General features: G+C 40.7%; 1 protein-coding gene across 1 annotated transcript in view; it reads right to left on the bottom strand.

The window, feature by feature from the left end:
• The window catches only part of LOC147210664 (cadherin-4-like), a 209,991-nt gene extending 187,495 nt beyond the window's left edge, over positions 1-22,496 (bottom strand). Inside the window, exons 1-2 of the mRNA XM_086114441.1 lie at positions 22,195-22,496; positions 20,939-21,050 (exon numbers count right to left, since the gene is read on the bottom strand). Of these exons, the coding sequence (XP_085970567.1) occupies positions 20,939-21,050; positions 22,195-22,251 (169 nt within the window). The 5' untranslated portion in view covers positions 22,252-22,496. The remainder of the gene's footprint in view (positions 1-20,938; positions 21,051-22,194) is intronic.
• Positions 22,497-24,412: the final 1,916 nt, after the last annotated feature.

Consider the following 24,412-nt stretch of genomic DNA (forward strand, 5'->3'; position numbering starts at 1 on the left):
GCTGCCAAACTGTCAATTACGCTGGGGGCGTGTCATGGAAAACATGCTGGGTTCACCAGAACGCCCCGCAACATTCTGCAAAAATTCCCAAATGCACTAAAATAGACTAGCGCCGCACAAAAATAAAAAGGTGCCAGTTTTTATGTTCGACGGCAGCTGCGCTGTTATTGAATGTAGAGGCCAAGTGTCAAACCCGATCAATGATTCATGAACAGACTAATTAAAAGGTGGGACAATGTCCCGTCCCCTTATATCAATTCCTGCCCCAATTCACTTCATGCCTCTGTAAAACTGTTTTCAATGAAGCTCCAGCTGCTATAAGTGGGATAAAACAGCAGACTTTGGCTGGCAGCAGCCTGCAATCACACAAGTCTGTCTCCTTTCTCACCTCCTCTCCCATCCTCACCTTTTCTTCCTACCTGTAGCAAGGAGGAAGGCACACCGATAAGGATGCTTCCTTATCACAGCTTGGCTGTGCTTTTGTCTACGCTACCTGAGAAATGCTAAATTTGTCAGGTCAGTTCAGCTGAAACTGTGTTTGAGTGGCAACCAGTCCAGGGTGGACACAGACCTGTTGTCTGAAATCAGCTGGGGTAGCCTGTAGTTACCCATGAGGCCCTACTATTATATATATACATTACAGTATATACCATTATTATTATGGGTTCAGCCGTAAAATTAATGTACCGGTATATAATGTACAAAATACATTAAAGAAAAAAAAAAAGAAAAGAAAATCCCTGAGCCATAACTGTTGTTTTATCCTAGTGTCTGCAAGAAATCAAACCATGATCTTCTTCAGCTCCACAATAACATAATTTTCACTGCTCACTTAGCATTTTGGACTGGGGTTGAGAAATAGCACCAGCTATAAACTCTACATGTTCGCATCACATCAGCTTTATGTTTGTTTTGGTAATGTTGTGTGTCTTCTGCTAAGATTGAATTGGCAGTCACGTTGTTCTTCTCAACACTTCTCAAAATATCTTGATAAATTTGGGGAATTAATTTCTCATTAATTATAGCAGTGCGTCCAGGCTCTGATGCAACACATCATGCCATCAACAAACCTTCAAAATAAAACCTAACCAAATCATACACTTATGTCAATTCAATACGTTAGTAAGCCATGCCTCCAACATTTTACTATTGACTGGACTCTTGGTTGGTTGACTCTTGAGTTCGATTAGCTCTTAGACAAATGACTAGCCTTAGGGGTTCACATTTTCCACACTGCACTGCGAATGTTTTCATAGTGTGTCCAAAATAAATGTGAAAACATTGTGTGGCGTTAGTTTGAGCAGTCTGTCTATTGTTGTGACTTGAATGAAGATCAAATCATCTTTCTTTCGAAGAATTCAGGTAAGTAATTCCATTTTCTAATCCACTTATCTTCACAAAGGTCGCGGGTGTGCTGGAATCTATCCCAGCTGTCTCCAGGCAGGAGGCAGGGAACACCCTGAACCAGTTGCCAGCCAATCGCAGGGCACACAGAAACGAACAAGCATCTGCGCTCACACTCACACCTAGGGACAATTTAGAGTGTTCAATCAGCCTGCCATGCATGTTTTTGGAATGTAGGAGGAAACCGGAGTACCCGGAGAAAACCCAAGCAGGCCCAGGGAGAACATGCAGACTCCACACAGAGAGGCCGGAGCCGGAATCGAACCCTGCACCTCAACACTGTGGGGCCAATGTGCTAACTAGTGCCACCTTCATTTATTCATTTGAGTTTCAAAATGTTATTCTTTCTCAGTCAGTAGCATTCTAAACTATCTCAAATTTTTTTGAGGGGCCCTGTATGTGGCACATTTGAAGAGAATCATAAGGATTGCCTACCCCATTTTTACTTAATCACGCAAGAAATCCCTGGGGGAAATTGTGCAAAAGTTGAGTGTGGTTTGACTGAAAAGTCAAAATTGGAAAATTGAAAAAGATCTTTTGTTTTTTAACTTGAGAATGTGATCATATTGGCTTAGTACAAGCCTGCTTATCGGAGACGTTTTATTAGACTTTCAATGTGGTAAAGGTAATCAAGAATCAAAAACAGTTATTTCACAGCACCCCTGATGCTGGCAAGAAAATAGTCTTGCACTGCTTGTACTTTTTTTGTGCAATGCAGCATTGATTCTGTCATAAAACAGAACCTGTCTTCAATCATATACACATATACTGCACTATTATTATGATTCCCTCATCGGCAATTAAGGCAAATAAATATTTGTGTTTGACGGACAGTTGCATCATTTAGTATAGCACCTTATCCAGTGCGATCCTTAAATTGGAAGACAAAAGTGTTGAAAAGAAGCAAGAAAGAGGCTTCACGCCGTCTGTGTACATGCCTGGCAGACATGTTGGATGTCTGGGTTACACTGATGCTTTATGCTCTATCTGGGGCGCATCTCAACATGCCAGAGTCAAACCGGATCACATATTAGGTGCTCTGATAGGAACAGATGGTAGTTTCACTCGTTACCACTCAGGATCCTGTTTGATAGTGGAAAAAGAAGACACTTTGACAATTCAGGTTGGTTGAAGACCTCGTCCAATTGGCTGTATTAATCTAACATAGTTGGGGTTTTTTGTTTGTTTGTTTTTTGTATTCCAAACATGGTCAGGTTTCATAAATGAATATACTTATAGAGATAGACTGTATAGCCGGAATACCAAAGGTGCTAAAATAGGCATGACTGATTATTTTATTTATTAATGTTTTTGCATCTACCCAAATTATTTGTAATGTAGCATTTGCAAACAAATGTTATACCTCGGTTTTCAATTGTATGCGAGGATTAACATGTAAAAAGCAAACTTTATTCTTGAGTGTCGGAATAATTCGGTCTGAGATTTTATTTTAAGGCCATATTTCACAGCATGGCGCCCCGGTAGTCCAGTGGTTAGTACGTCGGCTACACAGTGCAGAGGTACCGGGTTCGATTCCAGCTCCGGCCTCCCTGTGTGGAGTTTGCATGTTCTCCCCGGGCCTGCGTGGGTTTTCTCCGGGTGCTCCGGTTTCCTCCCACATTCCAAAAACATGCATGGCAGGCTGATTGGACGCTCTAAATTGTCCCTAGGTGTGAGTGTGGGCGTGGATGGTTGTTCGTCTCTGTGTGCCCTGCGATTGGCTGGCAACTGGTTCAGGGTGTCCCCCGCCTACTGCCCGGAGACGGCTGGGATAGGCTCCAGCACCCCCCGCGACCCTAGTGAGGATCAAGCGGTTCGGAAAATGGATGGATGGATGGATTTCACAGCATTACTTTTCAGCGCAGCCATCTCAACCAAACTTCCTCGATTCAGTGCTGCCACTGAACTCTTCAAAAATTTGAAAATCACACATTTGACAAGCCCAGCGACTGTAAATTTGAATCCATCACTAATTTCCAGACCTGGAAGAATACACCAAAGTTGATTAGATTTTCAAGTAATAAATAAAGAGGATATTGTACATTTAGCATCACTCTAGGCTGAACTCAAACAAAAATGATAATAATAAACAATTATTATCATCATCATCATCATCATCATCATGATAATTATAATGAGTTTCATTTTCTATATGAGTGGTGTCAATCATACGGCCCGCAGGCCGAAACCAGCCCGCAAGGACGTTTGATCAGGACCGCAGGATAATTTAAAAGTGAAAAAAATGCATAAAAGACACGGAATGAATATTTTTAATAATGTGCAATTCATGGAATGTCCGCTAGGTGGACACACTGTTTTGATCAGAGGAAAAGACAACATTGTTTTGATCAGAGAAGAAGACAACAGCAGCCTCAGTCTGTCACTGAGACAGACCCAACACAGCCTATCAAGGACATGGGAATACTTTATTCTTTACACATATTATAGCACTCTCCTTAGTTTGTAAGGTGTAGGCAGTGATTACATTTAGATTTTATATGCTTGTGTAAATGGTTTAAAAATTCCTTTCTTTATAAATCTCGTTTAATCTTACAAGTGCATTACTATATTTTTCAATACCAATTACTTGTTAAAGTTGTGTGCCTTTGTACAGTCGGTGGGATCAGTTGCAATGCATAAATGTTTTCACTGTTCCTTCTGCCCCTGATTACCTCCAAACTACAGTCCCCCGCAAAAGCGTTGGAACGGCAAGGTCAAGTCCTTTGTTTTGTTCTATACTGAAGATGTTATAATTCACAGATCAAAAGAGGAACGAATATGAGAGATAAGTTCAGGATTCCGCTTTTGTTTCATGGTATTTAAAAAACGGACCTGAAAATGAGTAAATCACTTGCTGAGTTCAAAAACAAATTCAAAAAAACAGTACAAACAACCTACATCAATCAGAGTTAAAATGATAAATTCTAAACATTAAATATAATGATAAATCAGAACTAAGTTGATAAACAGAGAACGGTATGGAAATATCCATTATGAATACAAGAGAAAATTGACACAAGAGTGCCAGGGTGTGTATGTATAAAATCCCGATACAAACCAAAAGTTGTAAAAATATCACGGTTAAGGGTAAAGCATGAGCCTTAATGGAGACTTCTTTCTTCTTACTTTCTTTCTTTTCTGATTGATATAAAAATGATGTATTAGATATAAACACATAACGCGGGGTAGGACTAGATAAGTTCCTTACTTCTTCCTACTCCCTTGAACATAATAACTGTGTTGAATGATGACTGATTTCTCTTTCCTTTTTACTATTTTACTTACCTTATTTTCTGTCAAATTATGACTGTATATGTTTTATGTTCAATAAACAAACCAAACCAAACCCAAAAAAATGTGAATGATAAAAGTAATTTGCACATTTGTCTCAGGAAATCTTAAGTGCTTCATGAAATGTTTTGTAAAAGTTATGTTCATTAAATTTCAACATTTTCCTAGTGGTCTTGTGCTTCTTTAGACCAAAACAAAGGAAAGACATATTATTTTGGTTATTTATAGCATAGTATGGTATAATTTTTAATGGTCCGGCCCACTTGACATCTACCGAGGCCGTATGTGGCCCTCATTGTGAAATGTGTTTGACACTCCCGTTCTATACTGTATCATTACAGCCTTACATTTTTTTCCTATGATTAAATATCCAACCATTAAAACTTTCTGTTTACTCTTTGAAGAGATTTTTTCTCCCACTGTAACTGTTGTACGTCTGCTGATACGTGAGCCTTTCTCCATCATATGCAGTGACTGGCTCTCCAAAAATGTATTTTGTACTTCTGATTCTTATCTCAGGCGGCCCGGTAGTCCAGTGGTTAGCACGTCGATTTCACAGTGCAGAGGTACCGGCTTCAATTCCAGCTCTGACCTCCCTGTGTGGAGTTTGCATGTTCTCCCCGGGCCTGCGTGGGTTTTCTCCGGGTACTCCGGTTTCCTCCCACATTCCGAAAACATGCATGGCAGGCTGATCGAATACTCTAAATTGTCCCTATTTGTGAGTGTGGGCGTGGATGTTTTTTTGTCTCTGGGTGCCCTGCGTTTGGCTGGATCCCGGTTCAGGTTGTCCCCCGCCTACTGCCTGAGGACTGCTGGGATAGGCTCCAGCACCCCCGCGACCCTAGTGGGAATAAAACGCAGTTCGGAAAATGAATGAATGAATGAATGATTCATATCTCATTTTAGGAAAACAAGTAAACACGTTGTTGGGTGGGATTGGCTTTGATCATAAGGGAGAAAGCAAAAATTAATCAGGTGGGTACTCCACAATAAAGTCAGTAATGTTGAAACTGCACTTACAGAACTACTTCTGATCAATTGGTGTAAATAGCATCCAGTCAGAGCAGTATGTCCCAAACATTTCCAAATTTCTGCACCAATTATTGAGCACCAATGTATCAGAGATATCTGCTATAAAGAGGTACTCTACTGTTATATATTGCTCCATCAGAGAAGATGGGAAATGATGGCACATGGATTTACCAAGCCTTTGAGCGATGTCAAAGAGTATTCTGGTTCCAACTGGCAACATTGTCCCTCAGGGTCAAAGAACAGATCAAACCAACACTTCTCACATAGGATGAAAGATCATTGCGGTCTCGTAACCCACTGGGTCTTACTATTATCACTAGATGTTTTTTTTTTCTCACAACATAGCCTTGGGATGGAATAAATGAGCCTATAAAAGCATAAATGGCTGCTCTGTGGAAAGCATTGCTTCGCTACGGTGAAGGCAGGACTTCATATAAGTCTTCAATCGTGGGCACGACTTGATTCTATTTTTGTGACCTCCCCACGACCCTTTCTCAATGTGACATGACTTCAGTCTTGAGCAATAGCCACCAAAGAGACAAACAGAGAGTCAACATAATGACTCCAACTAAGATCACTCAGACACAGGAAATGAATACATGAGGGCAAATTTGGACATTCTTTGCATTCAAACGTCAGATAGTTTAGAGGAGGAACTGTTCTTGTTGGTGTTAGAGCTCCCTACCAAAATTCAATTCAGCAAGTGCACAGAAGACTCAAGGTATTTCATTAGCCTTTGAGTCTAAATGTCAGTGGCTCCACTGGCAATAGCCCACCATTCTAAAACAACACACATCTATACGTAAATGCAAGCGCACTTGACAACAACCCAAAGATATGGAGGAAGAAAAAGAGAAAGGTCATATTGGACAATTACAATAAAAGTATAAATGGTGTCTCCTGTCAGTCACTGCTGATCATGCAAATCCGTCAAGACAACTTGGGATTCAGACGCTACGAATGTTCGGTTTACAATCTAACATATTTTACTCACACCCATCCATCCATTTTTTAATCCGCTGATCCTCACGAGGGTCGCGAGAGTGCTCGAGCCTGTCCCAGTAGTCTTTGGGCAGTAGACGGAGGACACCCTGAACTTGTTGCCAGCCAAATGCAGGGCACACATAAACAAACAACCGTTCATGCTCACATTCATACCTAGGGACAATTTAGAGTGTCCCATTAATCTGCAATTCAAACCGGAGATACAAATCTTGTATTGAGAGGGAGCGAGAGTGGTTTAGCACTGCAATGTTGGCAAGGACTTCACACAATCCTTGACGTCCATGTAGTGAGATACACTAAGTTCTGCTTCATTGACTCCAATGGAGCCAGTGAAGCACATTAATTGCCACGGCTTAGAAAGAAGTGCCACAAATGCTTTGGCCATACAGACATCTCTACAGTGCAAAAAAAGTTCCATGAGTCTATAAGCGGTTGCAACGTCAACAAAACTGACAGAAACTACCCACAGGGTCAATATGGAAAAAGAGAAATCTTAAACTGTATGGTCTGTCTTTGCATTACCTGCTACTGCAGCATTGCTCTGTGATGACCACCTGAGTCACAGTGCAGGAGAATCAGAATAGGAGACATGGAAAAAAATAAAAGAGGAGCCAAGGCAGACTACGTGCGTGTGTTAATACAAGTAGGCGGTTTGATTATGTTGATTATGCCAACAAAATGATCTGCTGTTTTTACACACATTTATGCTGTTGTTTTCCCTTCACTGAAAGAAATTGGTGTGTTGAATTTTGTCAATTGTAGATGGGTAGGTAGATCGACAGATACTGTTTCCATCCAGTCAGAGAAATTAGATCATCACAGCAGTAGTATTTATAATTGAACTTGAATATTAATACAGGAGCAAACCCCAGAGTGAAAGATAAAAATGAATTTCAGAAAAAAAATGACCTCTCATTTAAACAGAAAGAAAATGATATGGCATTACATGTTGGTCTCTGGTAAGTCATTATGCAAATATTCTACAGCATTTATACAATAAAAATGCATATAATATAATCATATTGCTAGAATATTGGCAGTAGTATAAAAAATGGCTTATTGGTGATTTACGATATGCCAGAATATTGAGACCGCGCAAAAATGATTTTCCAAGTCGATTGCGTAAAGTGGACAATGAAAAGCTGCACTGGCACTCATTCAAAATATGAAATCTGTTCAAATAAATAAATACATAGAAAAAAGTATTTGTTCTTTTTGTGTTTGTATTTGAAAAGAAAAGTGGGGTAAATCCCCTCCTGTTATATTACTTTGGGATTAATAACAGGGCTCGTGTTGTTTTCTTTAACAGTGTTTGAATTCTTGGAAAATGCCTTTTTTATATTTTTGTTCTGAATGAAAAATGTTTTGTTTTGAATTTTACAGTAATAAATGGACAATAAATCGACCCACTGAAAAAAAAATATTTCTTGCCCTTTCATGTTGATATTTGAGTACCCCCCTTCAAAACATTTATTGAAACTCTCAAGGAGCGTTGTTCCCAACCATCTTCATAATACATTTCCAGACTATTCGCCATCTATCTATCTTGCAATCTGTCTTAAAATACAAACACACACAGTGCGCACATGTAGAGCTGCCTGCTTGGTCACGCGCTATGATTTTTTATTTTTTTTTGGCATAGATTAGTGTTCTGGCTGCGAGGGAAGGACAGCCCAATTTGTCAAGACAGAGCATGGAGCTAATCAAATGAAAGAAACGCCTACCACAGTTAACATGAGCCAACAAACAGGGCACCTCATTTATTAGTCTGCCTCTGTGGGACAAATTATTTCTCTGCTGACATAAAGAACTGGACATCCAAGCAATGATACACCAAGTACACTTTGCTCATCATGTGCTACCGCCAAAAGACAATCTATGTGAAAAAAAGGAAAGAGACACAACTTGTTTCACTGTTATGTAGCGTTAGGCCAAGTGAAAACATATATTGTGCACAGTCTGCTAATGGATATACACCAAAATCGATGAAGACACAACAACCAAAACAAAATCAAACCCATTCGCATAAAACACAACCTAAATCTAAAACTTCCTTTTGATTGCAGTCATTAAATTTGCTCAAACGGAATAATTTGTGCATGAATTAAGGGGAGGGATAATGAGAAATGCCACGCTTCTGTGATGAGATGAAATAGAACGCAGCAGTGGCCAATCAACTTATGAAGATGGAAATGGGAGTCAGCAATGTCAACAGCCTTCACCAACAAATGTGACAATTTGCCACAATGATATAAGGAAATGCCTTCTACCTAGCTGCTGGTGCACTTCTAAGGCCATTAACTGTATATAATTATTTTCATACAATAACTTTCAAATGTTCCAGTCATTTATTTCCTAGAATAGTTAAGGGCTCAATACCACACTTAACACCAACCAGCGACGTGCGATCAGCAGGCAGAATAGACTTTTTTTTCATTCCAAAATCAAAGATTTCATAATTAAAATAGCTGAATTTGCATATTTCCTGTTCAAATACATGGGGGCGAAGTGGAGGGCGGCTGCGAGAATCATAGCATTGTCTGCCTCAAGGTAATACGCACATATTCTTCTTGACACAGGCAGTTATTGGCGCGTGCCCTCACACAAGAGACAGTTTTGTTTCTCTTTATATAGGCAATATACTTTCGATCACACATGCTGACGTTCAACAATTTATTCATGAATGTCTGTGACAAATTGAGTCTTTCTGGTCAGCCCGAAAAGCGAGTACTGAGCTCTATTGGCACAATGAGTAGAAGAAGCACGACGCTCCTCCCATACAACCACTAACTCCGAGAAGCCTCAGCTGGTTGAGGACATGCAGACTTAGCCGCTTATCTTGAACCGGGAGTCCACGGCAATTACTTCCATTTGCTTGTCTTGAGGGAACTGTGTTTGAATCATAACTCGTTAAATTCTTGACCAATTTTGACATGGATCGGTTTGTTTGAAACATTAGGCATGCAGTTATGACACAGGGTAAATCTATTTACCTTTCCTACTATTCCTTTCAAAAAATATTAAATATGAATATTAAGACCGAATGCTTTTTTTTAGCTTAAAAACAGAGGTCAGCAATGAAAAATAACAACTTTGGATTAACTTTTTTTCTTGATATCACACTGTAGAGCATAGGTGTCAAACTCAGGTCCTGGAGGGCCGCTGTCCTGCATGCTTTCCAAGTCTCCCTGTTGCAACACACCTGATTCAAATGAACAGATCATCAGCAAGCTCTGCGGAAGCCTGACAATGAACCTGTTCATTTGAATCAGGTGTGTTGCAACAGGGAGACTTGGAATTCGAATCGTAACGTCAGTTCTGATCGGAGCACTCACTGCAGTGGAATGAGTGGCATTTTAAATGTCAACTTGAACTTGAACAACAAATGAACTCGTGTGAGTGTGCTCTAAGTTTGTTAGGGTTAATTTTGATGCGCTGTTAACACAAGAGACAACTTTCAGAGGTGGTGAAGGAAAAAGGAAGCTACAAGAAGCACTTGTGATGATTTTTGACTACTCTAGATGGCACTCTTAGTTGACTAGCCTTTATCTTTAAGGCAAGAGCACTATCTTGAGGTAAAATAAATAAATAAATAAATCGCAAGTGCTTCATGAAGCTTAATTTTCCCATCACTGCTCACGGCTTTCTCACTCAGTGACCAATGTGGGCCCAAAAATGCGGGTTACTTGTTCAGCCGGACTGGAATACGTTTGATTTGGAACTGCTGCTCAGCAATGATCCTAAAATGCACTCTGAAGAAAATCGTGTGGGATCACACCAATCTCTTTGGGCTCAAACGCTTTCCTCATCTCATAAATTCCCCTCTTTCGCCCAGGGTGTCTGCCTGGGAGGCACTTCAGCATGAATCTCCCTTCGCTCCGTCTCTTTGCCTATGTTCTGAATCAATTCTTAATAAACCATCTGAAGGTTTCCTCTGCTATACCTTTCATTTCCACCCTTCAAAGCTGCAGGGCAAATTAGCCTGCCAAGAGGATGGGCGCATGTCAGCGGCAGAAGAAAGAGGGTGGGGGCATTCTACACCTACAATTAAATTAACAAATCTCTATTTTAATTAATCAGGGAATTACAAGTAGGTTTGGTGGTATGAGACGTGACAGACATGGCAAGTGCTCGCTGTTTCTGCATTTGTTATGGCTGCTGCAAATGAAAGCTCGCGAGAAACTATCCACAGAGCCCCCTCAGGCAGAAGACGAAGGCTCATTCTCAATTCCTTTGCGCCGCAATCTCTCTTATTTTGTTCTTCCTCGCACAATTGTATAAGGCCATCCTTCTTTCCATACTTTTCCTTTTCTCTGACTCCAACCGTCCACTGATTAGTCCCCATTATCCACTCAATTCTCCTGCATTCCCAATCTACAATTTACTAGCTCTGAAAAACCCCATATGTTTGCTAATGAGGTGTGGGATTGACAGCTGGATTAAAACATCGCTTTGTAATCGTTTCCTTCCAGGGTTTTCAGTAATCACCCCCCAAAGTAGTGAAAAGTAGAGTCTGTGCATATAAGTAGACCCTACTTTGTGCATAAACTCAGTTTCTAGCAAGGCAATAAAACATTAATTATCTCTACTGCACTAAAGTCAACAATATGCCAACCAAACAAAAACACCTGCACTCTCCTGCATTGTTCTCAGACAAAATAAAAACAAAAGAACGGTGCAGAGGTAACCCATCTTTCCATCTACCGGTAAATCCAAACTTGGAGCCAGTTTGCTTTCCAGCCTGCCTGGAGCACCTCGTTCAGTTCTGCTCCCAACATGAAGATGGTCGGCATTAGTGTGACACTTCTCTTTGGCCCCTTTCTCCAGCTCTCCCGCAGGAGCTTGTTCCCCGGACGGACATGAGATTTCTTTTGTTTTTGATTATTCTCAGACTTAGAGCAATGCAACTTCTTTGCTTTAACAATTTGCCAGGCCCAGAGGAGGATTGCAGGCCTTTTTATTACCCTCACGCTTTGGCTCTTCTTCTGATGTGCTGAAAAAGACAATAGACAGACATAGCAGGCAAGAAGAAAGAAATTTGAGCCTCTGTGGTGTACAAGGCATCTGAGCTGCAAATCTTGGAGCCATTATCACACTAGTAGGGAGAATTTAAGTCAAAGCACAGTTACAGTGCCTGCAGTGTCAACATAGCACATTTCACCGCACTCCGCACTGTCTCTCAAGTGCCTATAAAGCACAATTGCTGTTCTACCACAAATTCAATGCATCAGAAAAGACAGAGCATGTGTTTTGCTTTTAAATTTTGAGCCATGCTTTAGCCTCCTGTTACAATACCATTTCTGAACCGCCTCAAATGGTCAACACGATGAGATGGATTTTCATGGAACTTATTAGCTCTCTTAGCATGGGCAATTAAACAGTTGACAGGTAAATTAACACCATCTTTGATCAGTGCGAATGAGTGTTTCATTCTGCTGTCCTTTTGTGAAACAAGCAAAGCGGTCCAGTTATGTGGTGATAACACTCACGTGAGCCCTCCTGCACGCTTATGCGAGGCACTTTAAGTATTTGTAGCTGTCTGTCAACACTCTGGTTCAAGGTTCATAATAGTCAACATTTTTGCAAAATAAGGAGAGGTTGTATTCCCTCTTATTAGCGTTTTCAATACCATCAGCCAGGACATGAGACAAAGTCGTTGTCTTTTGATAAATTTCGTTCCTGTTTTTGTGTTTGTCCACTCGGGGTCTTCTTTCCTTTACCTCCCGCATCCCTTGTGATCCCCTCTGTTGCCTACCGCTCAATTGTGCACTGAATCTATGAATTGAATGCGGTGCATCAATCGGGAGTTCAAGACTCAATTAGTGATTAGCAAACAGTATTGTCTCCTGGGGGCCTCCATTGCAGCTTTCATCCTCGCATCACCAAGACAAGGGATGTCCAAGCAAAGAGAATAACATATGAGGTTGTAATGCTCTTGGATTTGCCCTGTCCTGCACAATGTCTTACAGATCAAATCACTGGGTTGATTAGCAAACTGTAATGAACAGATTATATCATGGTGTGATCTCAGGCAAAATCATACACAATTGAGCTTCTGAGATGTCGGAGCTATGCATACTTGTAGCAACGTTCAAAATCATGGAATGGAAAGCTAAAAATCTTCTTGGCAGCAAATTGATGTTATCATTTGGCTGTGATTTCTGACTACTCTCAATTCCAAGGATGCAGCTGCAATTGTTGCCTCATCATTGCATTAATTGTCTTCACAGTGACTTCATTTCAAATTGACTCAATTAGGCTGTAATTAAAACTCGGCTACAGCTAAACAGAGGCAGTGGGGGTGGAAGGAACCAGTGGGCAGGGAGAGGAAGCCAACGCTTCTTTGGGCTCAAGCCAAAGATATACTCGAGCAGAGGAAAATTGATTTTTTTTCTGTAATTTGTATTGTTTGGCCCTTGTTTAAGATTTCTTTTTTCATTCATTCTGAGATTTTGTGGGCTCTTTAATGGTTAGCACATCTGCCACACTGTCAAGAAATTCTGGGTTTGAATCTCGTCTCAGTCACTTCTCCTGCTTGCAAGGGTTTACTAGGGTATTGTAGCTTAATAATCATTATAATAATAATAATAATGCCAATATACTGGCCACCTGTCCAGGTTGTACTGCACTTCTTGCCAATTCAGTTGGCCTTCAGCTCACCTGTGAACCGAATGACGAAAAGCACGGTTGACAAGAGATAGATAGATAGATAGATAGATAGATAGATAGATAGATAGATAGATAGATAGATAGATAGATAGATAGATAGATAGATAGATAGATAGATAGATAGATAGATAGATACTTTGTAGCCATTAAGTCAGCTAAGGTTCAACTTGCAGAAAGACTTGCGGTGGTCCTTGGAATGCTCAGGGAGGGCAGTATCATGCTTTGGGGCTAGTGGAAAAAAAACACTGGAAATAATTTATCTTGGACAATTGTTTTTATATCACATCGCATTTGAGGAGGGGTGTAGACTTTTTTATGTACTGTATGTAGGTCAAAAACCAATTGCAGACAGGAAAATGTGGAGGGAAGAGGTTCATTCCATCATTCAGCTTGCTTTAACCTCACCGAAGGACAGTTTCAAAATCTGATGACTTGTTGCTGTCCTGCTGGTGTGATGTCCCCCACATTGCAATAAGAATGCTTTTAGGAGTGGCTACTGAGTTACAAGGAACTATTTTACCAATGATCACACAACTACTAAACGTATTGCATAACTGTATTTTAGTATTTTTCATCAAACAGCATCAGGCAGAATAGCCTTGAAAAAAACTTGCGCATGTGTGCGTACCCAAAAGGAGACCAAAAGACCTTTTGTCATTTTACAGCCTTCAAAGTCCACAAAGACCATCTGCGCATTAAAGTGCGCGAGTTCAAGCAGGGCTTTTAAATGAATTTAATGTCTTTGGGAGAGCCATAACCTTGCTATTGTTGTACCCACAAAAGGCTGGAGGACACTTGCTACCTCAGCACGCACTGCACCTTCAAGCTTAATACTACAAGTACAAAAAAAAAAAAAGACCAAAGTACACACTGTACATTTAACAAAGTATTGATTTCGCAGGAACGTTGGTGTTTCACATTTGAGCTTCATATTGGCCAACTTAATTCAGTCAGCATGGGGTCAATTCCAGTTGAGTGAGTGTAAGTGTAAATGTGAATAAGTGCCTGTCTTTATGTGCCCTGCAGTTGACTTGCAAACAGTCCCGGGTGTGATATGGATTTCATTCACAGTATTTACAAGATTCCAGCTTCCTGGTGCCCCTGAACAGGATAAAGAGTTGAAAATTAATGAATGGAGGGATGATGGAAGCCAAATGAAATGGCTCGGGTATCTTTTAGGATTCCTCCTGTACGCCACCCTGGCGAGGTGCTCTGGATATGTCCCACCAGGAAGAGATGACATTCTAAAGTGATTATGGCGACATCCAGACAACAGATTTTAATGGGTAATTCGGATTTTTGGGTGAAATCCCATTTTTGGGGTGGAACCAAACTTTTCTGACTGAAGATCTACTGCAGGGGTGTCAAACATACGGCCCGCGGGCCGGTTCCGGCCCGCGAGGGGGTCGGTCAGGCCCGCGGGATAATTTAAAAAAGAAAAAAAAGCATAAAAGACACAAAATGAATATTTTTATTAAGATGCAATTCATGTATTAACCGCTAGTCATTGTTTTCTCTTTCGTTTGTAAAGTGTAGGTGGGGGTTACATTTAGATTTCATATGCACATGTGTAAATGGTTTTTAAAAATCCTTTCTTTATAAATCTTGTTTAATCTTAAAATGCATGACTATATTTTTAAATACTAATTGTTCAAGTTTTGTGCCTTTGTACAATCAGTGGGATCAGTTGCACTGCATATATGTGAATGATAAAATGAAATTGCACATTTGTCGAAGGAAATCTAAGGTGTTTTATGAAATGTTAGGTAAATGAAATGTGGGTACATTTCAACATTTTCCTCATGTACTTGTGCTTCGCTATATCAAAACAAAGGAGAGACATATTTTGGTTATTTATAGCAGAGTATGGTATCATTTTAATGGTCTGGCCCACTTGACATCGACCGAGGCCGTATGCGGCCCACAATATGAAATGAGTTTGACACCCCTGATCTACTGTTTATGATTCAGCGTCTTAAGGGCAAGAACATCACTATCGTAGCTTACGTGTACCATTTTAAAATGGTTTTCCTTGCACTCCAGATACCCATTCTTTGTCAGTGCCATCGGTGAATTGTACATGAAACAAATTTTGAATGATAAGAATAATTTTTTTAAAAAGATGTATCACAACAGCTTTGATCGCCAGCTGCAGACTGCTGACCGCTAGCAACTTCCGGTGATGCAGGTCATGTGCCATGGTAGATTAAAAGGTTCCCTGCTTTTTTTCAATGTTTTTTTTTTTTCAATTACTTTTCTTTGTGAACATGAGCCTCATGGGTTTCTTAGGGTGCAGGGTGCACTAACAGAAAAATATATCATGTTAATAACGCACACAGACACACATCCATCATCTGCTTGCAGGTGTAACACTCAACACCTCCCATATCACCCACAGTCCGTTCACCCATGTCCACACACCCACCCGCCTTTCGGTCCCCTCATAAATCACTTATGTCTAGACCTTAACCGGGAAATAAAACGCCCAACCATGTGTCTAAATCATCACAATGAGCCTGTCTGGAAAATTCATGTGCAATTGTTTAAAAGTACGATATGAATGTAGTACCTTTAAGCAGATTAATTGTAACAGCTCCCAGTGGTCGGATTACCCAAAGAGCATAAAGCAGCCCATCGCTGCAGTGTCCCGATAACTTTACAAGACATCCAACAAAAGTAAGCCGTGTTGCATGTCCCTGTAACTCATACCTATGAAAAATGAATGTGTTCACTGTTCATTCGTGTCTGTGGCTTTTACATGCTTACATAAAAATGTGATGGTTAAAACAGACGATGGCAGCAGATTTTTTTTTCTGTGTGTGTGTGTGTGTGTGTGTGTGTGTGTGTGTGTGTGTGTGTGTGTGTGTGTGTGTGTGCGCGCGTGTATATATACTGTAGATAGATAGATAGATAGATAGATAGATAGATAGATAGATAGATAGATAGATAGATAGATAGATAGATAGATAGATAGATAGATAGACTGGTTGCAAGTCAACAGAAATTAAACGTTGACAAATGAGGGAGTCACAGAGACCCAATTTGGATGATTTACCAAAAAACTAATAAAAATACAGAGTCCAACACAGAGAGGATTTACCAAACGATTATGGGAAAATATGAGGACACAATCAGCTAATAAAGACAGAGAGAAAACAATCAAAAGATTTAAGTAGGAGCCAAAAGCGGCAAAAGGAGGCTGTATTTCAACAATATCTAATCTTCACAAGGGTGCTCGGCTATTATCGACCCAGATAATGCTGCAGTCTGCGTCACGTGATTCAGGGCAAAAGGTAAGCAGGAAATCAAAACAAGGGCAATTCTCTTTGAGGATAGGGTGGAAAGAAAACGGATTCATTGTCAGTCCCAGCAGAGCAATGAGCTCCTTTATTCATGCTCCTGTGGAACGATCTTTAAAAGCATATCTCGACTCCCAAATCTGACTTTGTGGTTCTGCTGTAATGACTCTCAATGGAAGGCAAAATAAACATACTTTCATTCTTAAATAAGAAAGCTGCAGACATCGAAGCCAAGAATAGATTGAAATGTTAAAACAACAACAAGCTTCAAAATAATGTTGATAATTTCTCATTAATTAGGAGAGTCATATCTTGTCATTACCATAGCGAGCCCTTATTACATACTTTGCTGGGCTGTTACGTTAGAAATGCAAAGCCTCCTCCACCATCTTTAGACGTTCCACATGAAGGTAAATGGCAGAACATACCATGTGGTAAATGACAGAATCAAGGCGTAGGTCACAGAGGAAAGCATCAATTTCAATGTGAACAACTGTTTCTACCTCAGGTGAACGGCAGCTTATTGCATGTTTAAGTGTGAGGGTGGCGCTTTAATCGATGAGCATGCACGCAATCTTGATGAAGACCCGATGGGAACGCCCCAAAATGTTGTGGATTCTTTTTTTCGAGGGATCACTTTGTGAACTTTGTTGATGTAAAAAAAAAAAAAATCCAGAAACTGTGTATGGGGGGAGGATTATTTTCTATTTACCAATAAAATATTGTCCCAATTATGTCTTGTCTTTTAAATCTTATATGATAAATAAAGGAAACATCAAACTCACTAAAGGTCATGCAAATTGTGATTTAGCAATTTGATGAAGCATCACATCACATTATTTCTTCAATTTTCCTGGTATCGGCTGGATAGCAAACTATGCAGTATTGCACACCACTATTGTCAACTGAAGGTCAAATTTAAATCTACCAAGTTGTGTTGTGCCATTGAAACACACAACTTCAGTCATGCACACAAAACGCTGGGGTAGTCCAAACCACACAACTCTATTCAAGCATAGCTGAGCAACCTACTAAGAGGTCACCACTATCCCTAGAGCAAACTCAACAATTGGAAGGAGGACGTGGGATAAGATTTTGTGAGCTGGCTCTGATTATTTGTGCGAGACTGGACTGGGCCAAGTCACATAAATTACCGGTACTCCAAATATCATGGCACTGAAGTATAGGAGATGAAAATATAAAAGCACCCAATTTCACTTAACAAGCGTTTAAAAAAAACATGTCACTCTTTGCAGCAAAATTAACTCGCTGCGACCTGTCAGTCCCCATGAGACTACTTTTTTTTGGGGGGGTTTCTGGTAGGTTGGGCCAACTTCTGGAGACCAGAGTACTGCCCAAGCAAATGACTCCATTGCAGGAAAATCGATTGAGAACCAAGCATTCAAAGCAGACTGCAATTTGAGCTCATTGTTCACAGTGATGACTTTTCCATACGTGGACAATTTTCCTCCTCTAGTTATTATCACAGCGACCCGGTGGATTAGTGGTTTGCGCGTCGACCTCACAGTGCAGAGGTCATGATCCCAGCTCCGGCCTTTTTGTGTGGAGTTTGCATGTTCTCCCTGTGCCTGCGTGGGTTTTCTCCGGGTACTCCAATTTCCTCCCACATTCCAAAAACATGCATGGCAGGCTGACTGAACACTCCAAATTGTCCGTAGGTGTGAGTGTGAGCACGGAAATGTTGTTCGTCTCTGTGTGCACTGCGATTGACTGGCAACCGGTTCAGAGTGTCCCCCGCCTACTGCCCAAGGACAGCTGGGATAGGCTCCATCACCCCCCGCGACTGTTGTGAGGATAAAGGCGGATCAGAAAATGGATGGATGGTTGAATAATTATGATCACCTAATATGAACATTTGGCAGTGTAATATTCCAGATAATGTGAGGGAAAATAAGGAGATCCTATCATTGGTTGTAAGAGTGAGTATGTTTATATGCAAGTGTGTGTGAACAAATTAGCTTTCATAATTCTAATGAAATGCAGGTACAGGAAAAAGGTGACAATCCAACCAACATGCACAGGGATTATGACTGTTACCTGTCTTCCCAGAGACAAGACTATTGATTGTTTAACAATATACAGCACAATTACTATTCTGTGCATGTTGCAGTTGGATACTTTTCTGCATCGAATACAATAAAATCGAGTCACACAAATTCATCTGCGCCATTTGTACGTGTGAAATTTGGCTTGCAGAGCTTTTCCAGACTACTAGAGGTTAAATCGAACCACTCAGCGGTAGGTATTATAGTTGGGGACTTCATGATCGCCAAATTCTGGAGTTCACCTGAATGGTGGTGTGGTGACAGTACTTGTAGTAGGTCATCCATGATGACGTGATGTCATCTTTAGTAGACGTTTGTCTCCATCAAATGAAAAGATTAAGAAGCATTGCCTCATACCCCCCAAAATATTTGTACCTCCACCCGCCCCTTCAAGTGGGACCGTACACACAGTGCCACCTGACGCCTTTTTTTTTTTTTTTTTTTTTTTTGGTGCAGGTCACTTGACATCGTGGCCATGAAATTTAGAATCTTAGTAATGGCAAGTATAGGCGATCAAATGCAAGATGCCAACAAACGGTGTATGTGTTCTGTTGAGCGTGAACATGCAATTTTGTGCCCTTTCTTTGGAATCTCAGTAAATCAGGCCCTGCATCTCTTGGTTTATTTACATCCATATTAAAGAAGGGCAATCATGCAGTTAATAATGACGGTTTAAAATTGATTTGTATGATTTTTAAAAATTGTTTTGTCACTCGACCTCCTCCTCCCCCCGATATGTTACTGAAGCTTGATACTCAACTCAACTGTATTTATAGAGCACTTTCAAACAGCCATCATTGCATACAAAGTGCTGTACATGGAGCAATTTAACATATACAATAAACAGTAAAACAAATCGGTAATAAAGACGGTAGAAAGCACCGAACAGTAAAACCAAGAACAAATCTAAGTCATGCTGAGTCGAATGCCAAAGAATACAAGTGAGTTTTGACAGAAGGCTACTAAAGCAGTTTAAAACAAAAACCTACAAAAATGATCAACAACAAAGCAATCAAATAATCATTCATTATTAACTGCAAAAGCAAACAGTAGGTAGTATTTGTAACCAATCAAAAACATTGAAATTCTGATTTTATAAGAAAGATACCATAAATTACATGCTATAAATTTAGAAAGAAACCACTAAAAAATATATGTTTTTTTTAAAAAAGAAACACAAATTCGCATTGAGGCAAATCAACTTACCTCGACTGAATGTGGTCATTGAAGTAAGTACAGTAAGTTGAAAAATGGAGTTCCAACAAACCCAGTACAGCCCTATTACTACTTGACGGGACACCATTGTTTCAGGCACAAGTGTATCTGATTGAGACCAAACTGTACAAGGGAAAGAGTGCAAGGCAACAACACACATATTGTGACTGTTTGTGATTGTAGTGACACCCCCTGCTGGACCGAAGACTTCACTACCACAAATAATGCAAGTTCACTTGCAGCGAGTGTATAGATAGATGCCTGTCATCCAATGTCATTTGAAGCCAGGCCTCAATCGGAAGAAGTTTAAGACACAGCAATCCCTGAGCTCCTCGTTAAGATCCCCCTACCAAAATAATATGTGTCCAATATTGTATACCTCACAGTCTATACACACTTGTGCACATTTGGGAGAGAGTCTAGAGAGCTGTCTCCTGACCAGGATTGTTCCGGTCAAAGAGAACAAGATACATGTACCGTGCAAATGCCGACAACATGGGCGAAACACAAAAGGAGCTATTGTGTGCCCACAGCTAAACAATACCCCTGAGCAATGAGGGGAAAGGCAAGGGGATCAATAGAGAATTGCAATTAGTCCACACTGGCAGGAGCAGTGCCAGATTAGACACAGGATGTCGATTCCATTTCCTGCACTATCGGCTCGAAAACTTGCTGGGCTGGCTCTGTAATTGGAGCAGCAAACGGTGCCGCTTAAGACGTTGTGGTGTGACAACGTTGACTATTAGATTAATCAATGCGGAGGGCCACCATGCAATGGCATTGGTACTGTACATGATGACTCACATAGAGCATGCGGCCGAATACCCCCTCAAAGTTTTCCAGACCCCAATAATCAAAATATTCAGTCCTTCTTTTGAACACAGTATTTCTTTTGATGCGACTTCAGGGAGGGTGTTCTCGTCTATTTGACCAAATTCAAATGAAATACGTCCTTACCTTTACGTATGGGCTGGCCTTGTAGCGTATCCTTTGGAATCAAGACAGAATAGAAGCTTTGAGAGAAGCCAGGTTGACAAGGACCTTGAAGTGAATGCTGGCCATTATTCACCTGAAAGGAATTAAACAGTGTGTATTTGACAGTATGGTTTTGTTCTCTGTTTGCTTCTATTTTCGAGAGGGTCGAAATTAGCAACAAAGACTGAATGGTGGAGTTAACTATATAGTCTTGAGAAGAAACATTTTCAATAGGACTATAACAAATGTGGTCCCTGCTGTGCTCTGGGGATTTAATGTGTAAAGGTGCACACATTAGCCCGCAAGCAGGTGCACACCTATGTAAAAAAAAAAAAAAAACGTGCAGCAAAAGTGGTTTGGGGATGTTGACACTGCATGTGCCTCTTCGTACAAACTTTACATCCAGCGGCTCCGGTGTCTGTAAATGAAACGATATGGACCAGGGCATTTGGGCCACTGAATCTGCGTGTCAAGGCTGGAGGCTACATGGTGACTTTAATAAGAGAAATTGCGTTCAAGTGAGAGCATCCAGGGTGGAGAATAATAATGTCGGAACATGTCGTTTTCTACATCACACAGGCTGATAGTGACATCCTTGAAAATACACGATGATGAAAACAACTTGATACGTAGTTTTAATGCCTTGGGCCAAAATGTCCGTTGCGAAAATGAGAAGAGGTTAAACTTGTACAAAGTGTACGCGATTATACATCACCTTCACTACTACAAGAATGAACAAAAAGGTATAGCATGAACTCAAATCATGATTTCGCCGCTTAAATGCGCCTTGTTGCAGCTATACAATACAATACAATACATGCTGATTTATATAGCGCTTTCACAACAGCGACAGCTGTAACAAAGCGCTTCACAAAACAGTTAACATAAAGTAAAATAATAAACACAACACATAACATAAAACACGGACAGTCGTGCAGTCCTATAGTGTACATTTACCATTTCATCGCCGAGATCAGAAACCAAGTTGATGATCAATTGCAGTATCCCTTCATCTCCAATATATTTATGTCGTCTTGCCAATTAAAATTATTTTCGGAACTGGTTGACAAGTATTTGTTGGAAATCAGCGCCACTGCAGACGCACACAGAATCGACCGACTCCATCCCACCGCGTGACTTTTATTCCATTTGGGGTTTAACGCTTTTAAACACCACCGTTTAACGTTATAATGCTCCTTAAAAAGAGTGTCACGTAGCGAAATAAGAATAAATCTCACCCGGAATGTGTCAAGAAGAAGGGCTGCTGTCAGCAACAGAGCCAGGTCAGTCCTCATCGCGGCGGACGAAGCAAGCGACAGCCACAGAAGCCTGGGCGAGCAACCACAAAGACAAAAGGGAGAGCCCTAAAATCTTCTCCCCAAATTGTGTGACGTTTCCTTGTCCTTTTCTCTGTTGGGTCAGACTATGGCTGGAAGGTTTCGTGTTTGTGGGAGTGGAGCAGCTCCGGAGTTTGCGCGACTCTGGTGTGCAGGTGAGCGCTTCACTCGGCACCAAGGCGCAGTCGGCGTCAGCCTCCGAGCTTCCCTCACAACCTTCACCGCCACCCCCCAACACTCACATACCCCACCCCTCTCTCTGTACACATGCACTTAAAGCAACTCTGCCAGCCACGCTACCCCTGCATTAGCTTTTTTTTTTTTGCATCCACCTCACCTCATCAGTACTGTAGGTCTACTTTTGCAGGCTTTTGGTAAATGAGACCTCTCCAACAAATTCTTTTAATGGAAATGAAGTGTGGTTACGCATTTACAATTGAGTTTAGCAGTTGGCTCGGGATTCTAAAAAAAAAACGAAGTGAAGTGAAGCTAACACTGCACTGCAAATCTGCTGGTGTTAAGTCAACACAATAAGGCATTATTTTTAACACCGGCAAAGTGTCTCTAATAATCCACATGGCACGGCGTTAAAGTAAAATATACGTTAGTGTTAAAAGGTCAACACCCAATAGTTTGTTACAGCAACAAAACAAAGTGTTGACAGTGCAGTAATGGCACAGAGTGTTAATGTCGACAATATACAGAGTGGGGAAATATACCCCATGCTTCACTTGCTTTAATAAAGCACATGACAAAATGTCAATTCAAAACACTTTTCTCTTATTCTATCTATTTCAGACAACTCATATAAAAGAGCAGTAGGACTGAATCTCTGTTCTTCCACCTGCAGTCTGGTAATCATAAAAACCCAAAGAAATGTCTTATCGTCATGGATATGAACAATTCCATTTTCAGTACCCACACAGACAAACATTCCATTTTGGCTAGTCCATTTCCTGTAGGCCAACATAGCCAAATCAGAAAACCACAGCTTTTTTTTTTTGCACTTCAATACTCACATAAATTGGTGCAGCCTTGTCTTTCAGATTGAGGAAGAGTGTGACAGCTCTACGGACATAGACGATGCATACATTAAATTTTCAAACGCACATGTCAAAGAAATATAATTATTTCAAGGACACTTAGCTTTTCCTATCATCTTATTATTTACATGTTACGTTTTGGACAGTAGGAACATAGCTGGTCATGGAGCTGACAAATAACACTCATGAGAATGAAAGCAGTCAACTGCACTCTACACACCAGTCCCAAAAAAGTCACGTGCAGCTCATTATTGTAGCTGGCCACACCTGCTTCGACCAAAACATATTAAATATTGTGTTAATGAACCCAATTGGCTTTCTTGAACAATTTATTTCGAACATGGATAAAAAAAAACAAGAGTACCGCATAATCACAGTCAAAAAAATGTCAAATTAAAACCATCAGCAACTTAAAATAGATAGTCAAAAACAGAGCAAAACATCATTTGAATAATTCTGACATATAAAAATTTACTGTACCTGCTTACATGTTCGAAAAGGAATAGCGAGAAGTATAACGTTACCTCTTCCTAACACATTGTATTTATTTCATTATTAATAAACAGCTTTTAGGGCTATTCATACACATCTATATAACAACATATAAATACCCAATGCACAATATTTCAATTTGCAATATGCCATCTTGCAAAGGTCACATGACCAAACTCTTGTCTGTTTTTTTTTTTTTTTTTGGACAGCTTGCAGTTGGTTATTGCAATTTATCAGTGATATTCATTCATTCATTCATTTTCCGATCCGCTTATCCTCACAAGGGTCGCAGGGGGTGCTGGAGCCTATACCAGCTGTCTTCGGGCAGAAGGCGGGGGGCACCCTGAACCGGTTGCCAGCCAATCGCAGGGCACACAGAGACGAACAACCATCCGCGCTCACACTCACACCTAGGGACAATTTTGAGTGTTCAATCAGCCTGCCATGCATGTTTTTTTGGAATGTGGGAGGAAACCGGAGTACCCGGAGGAAACCCACACGGGGAGAACATGCAAGCTCCACACAGGGAGGCCGCAGCTGCAATTGAACCTCTGCACTGTGAGGTCGACGCGCGAACCACTGGA

Source organism: Hippocampus guttulatus, chromosome 1 (assembly GCF_054856545.1).
Source record: "Hippocampus guttulatus isolate MCC_2025c chromosome 1, RoL_Hgut_1.0, whole genome shotgun sequence".
Lineage (NCBI taxonomy): Eukaryota > Metazoa > Chordata > Actinopteri > Syngnathiformes > Syngnathidae > Hippocampus > Hippocampus guttulatus.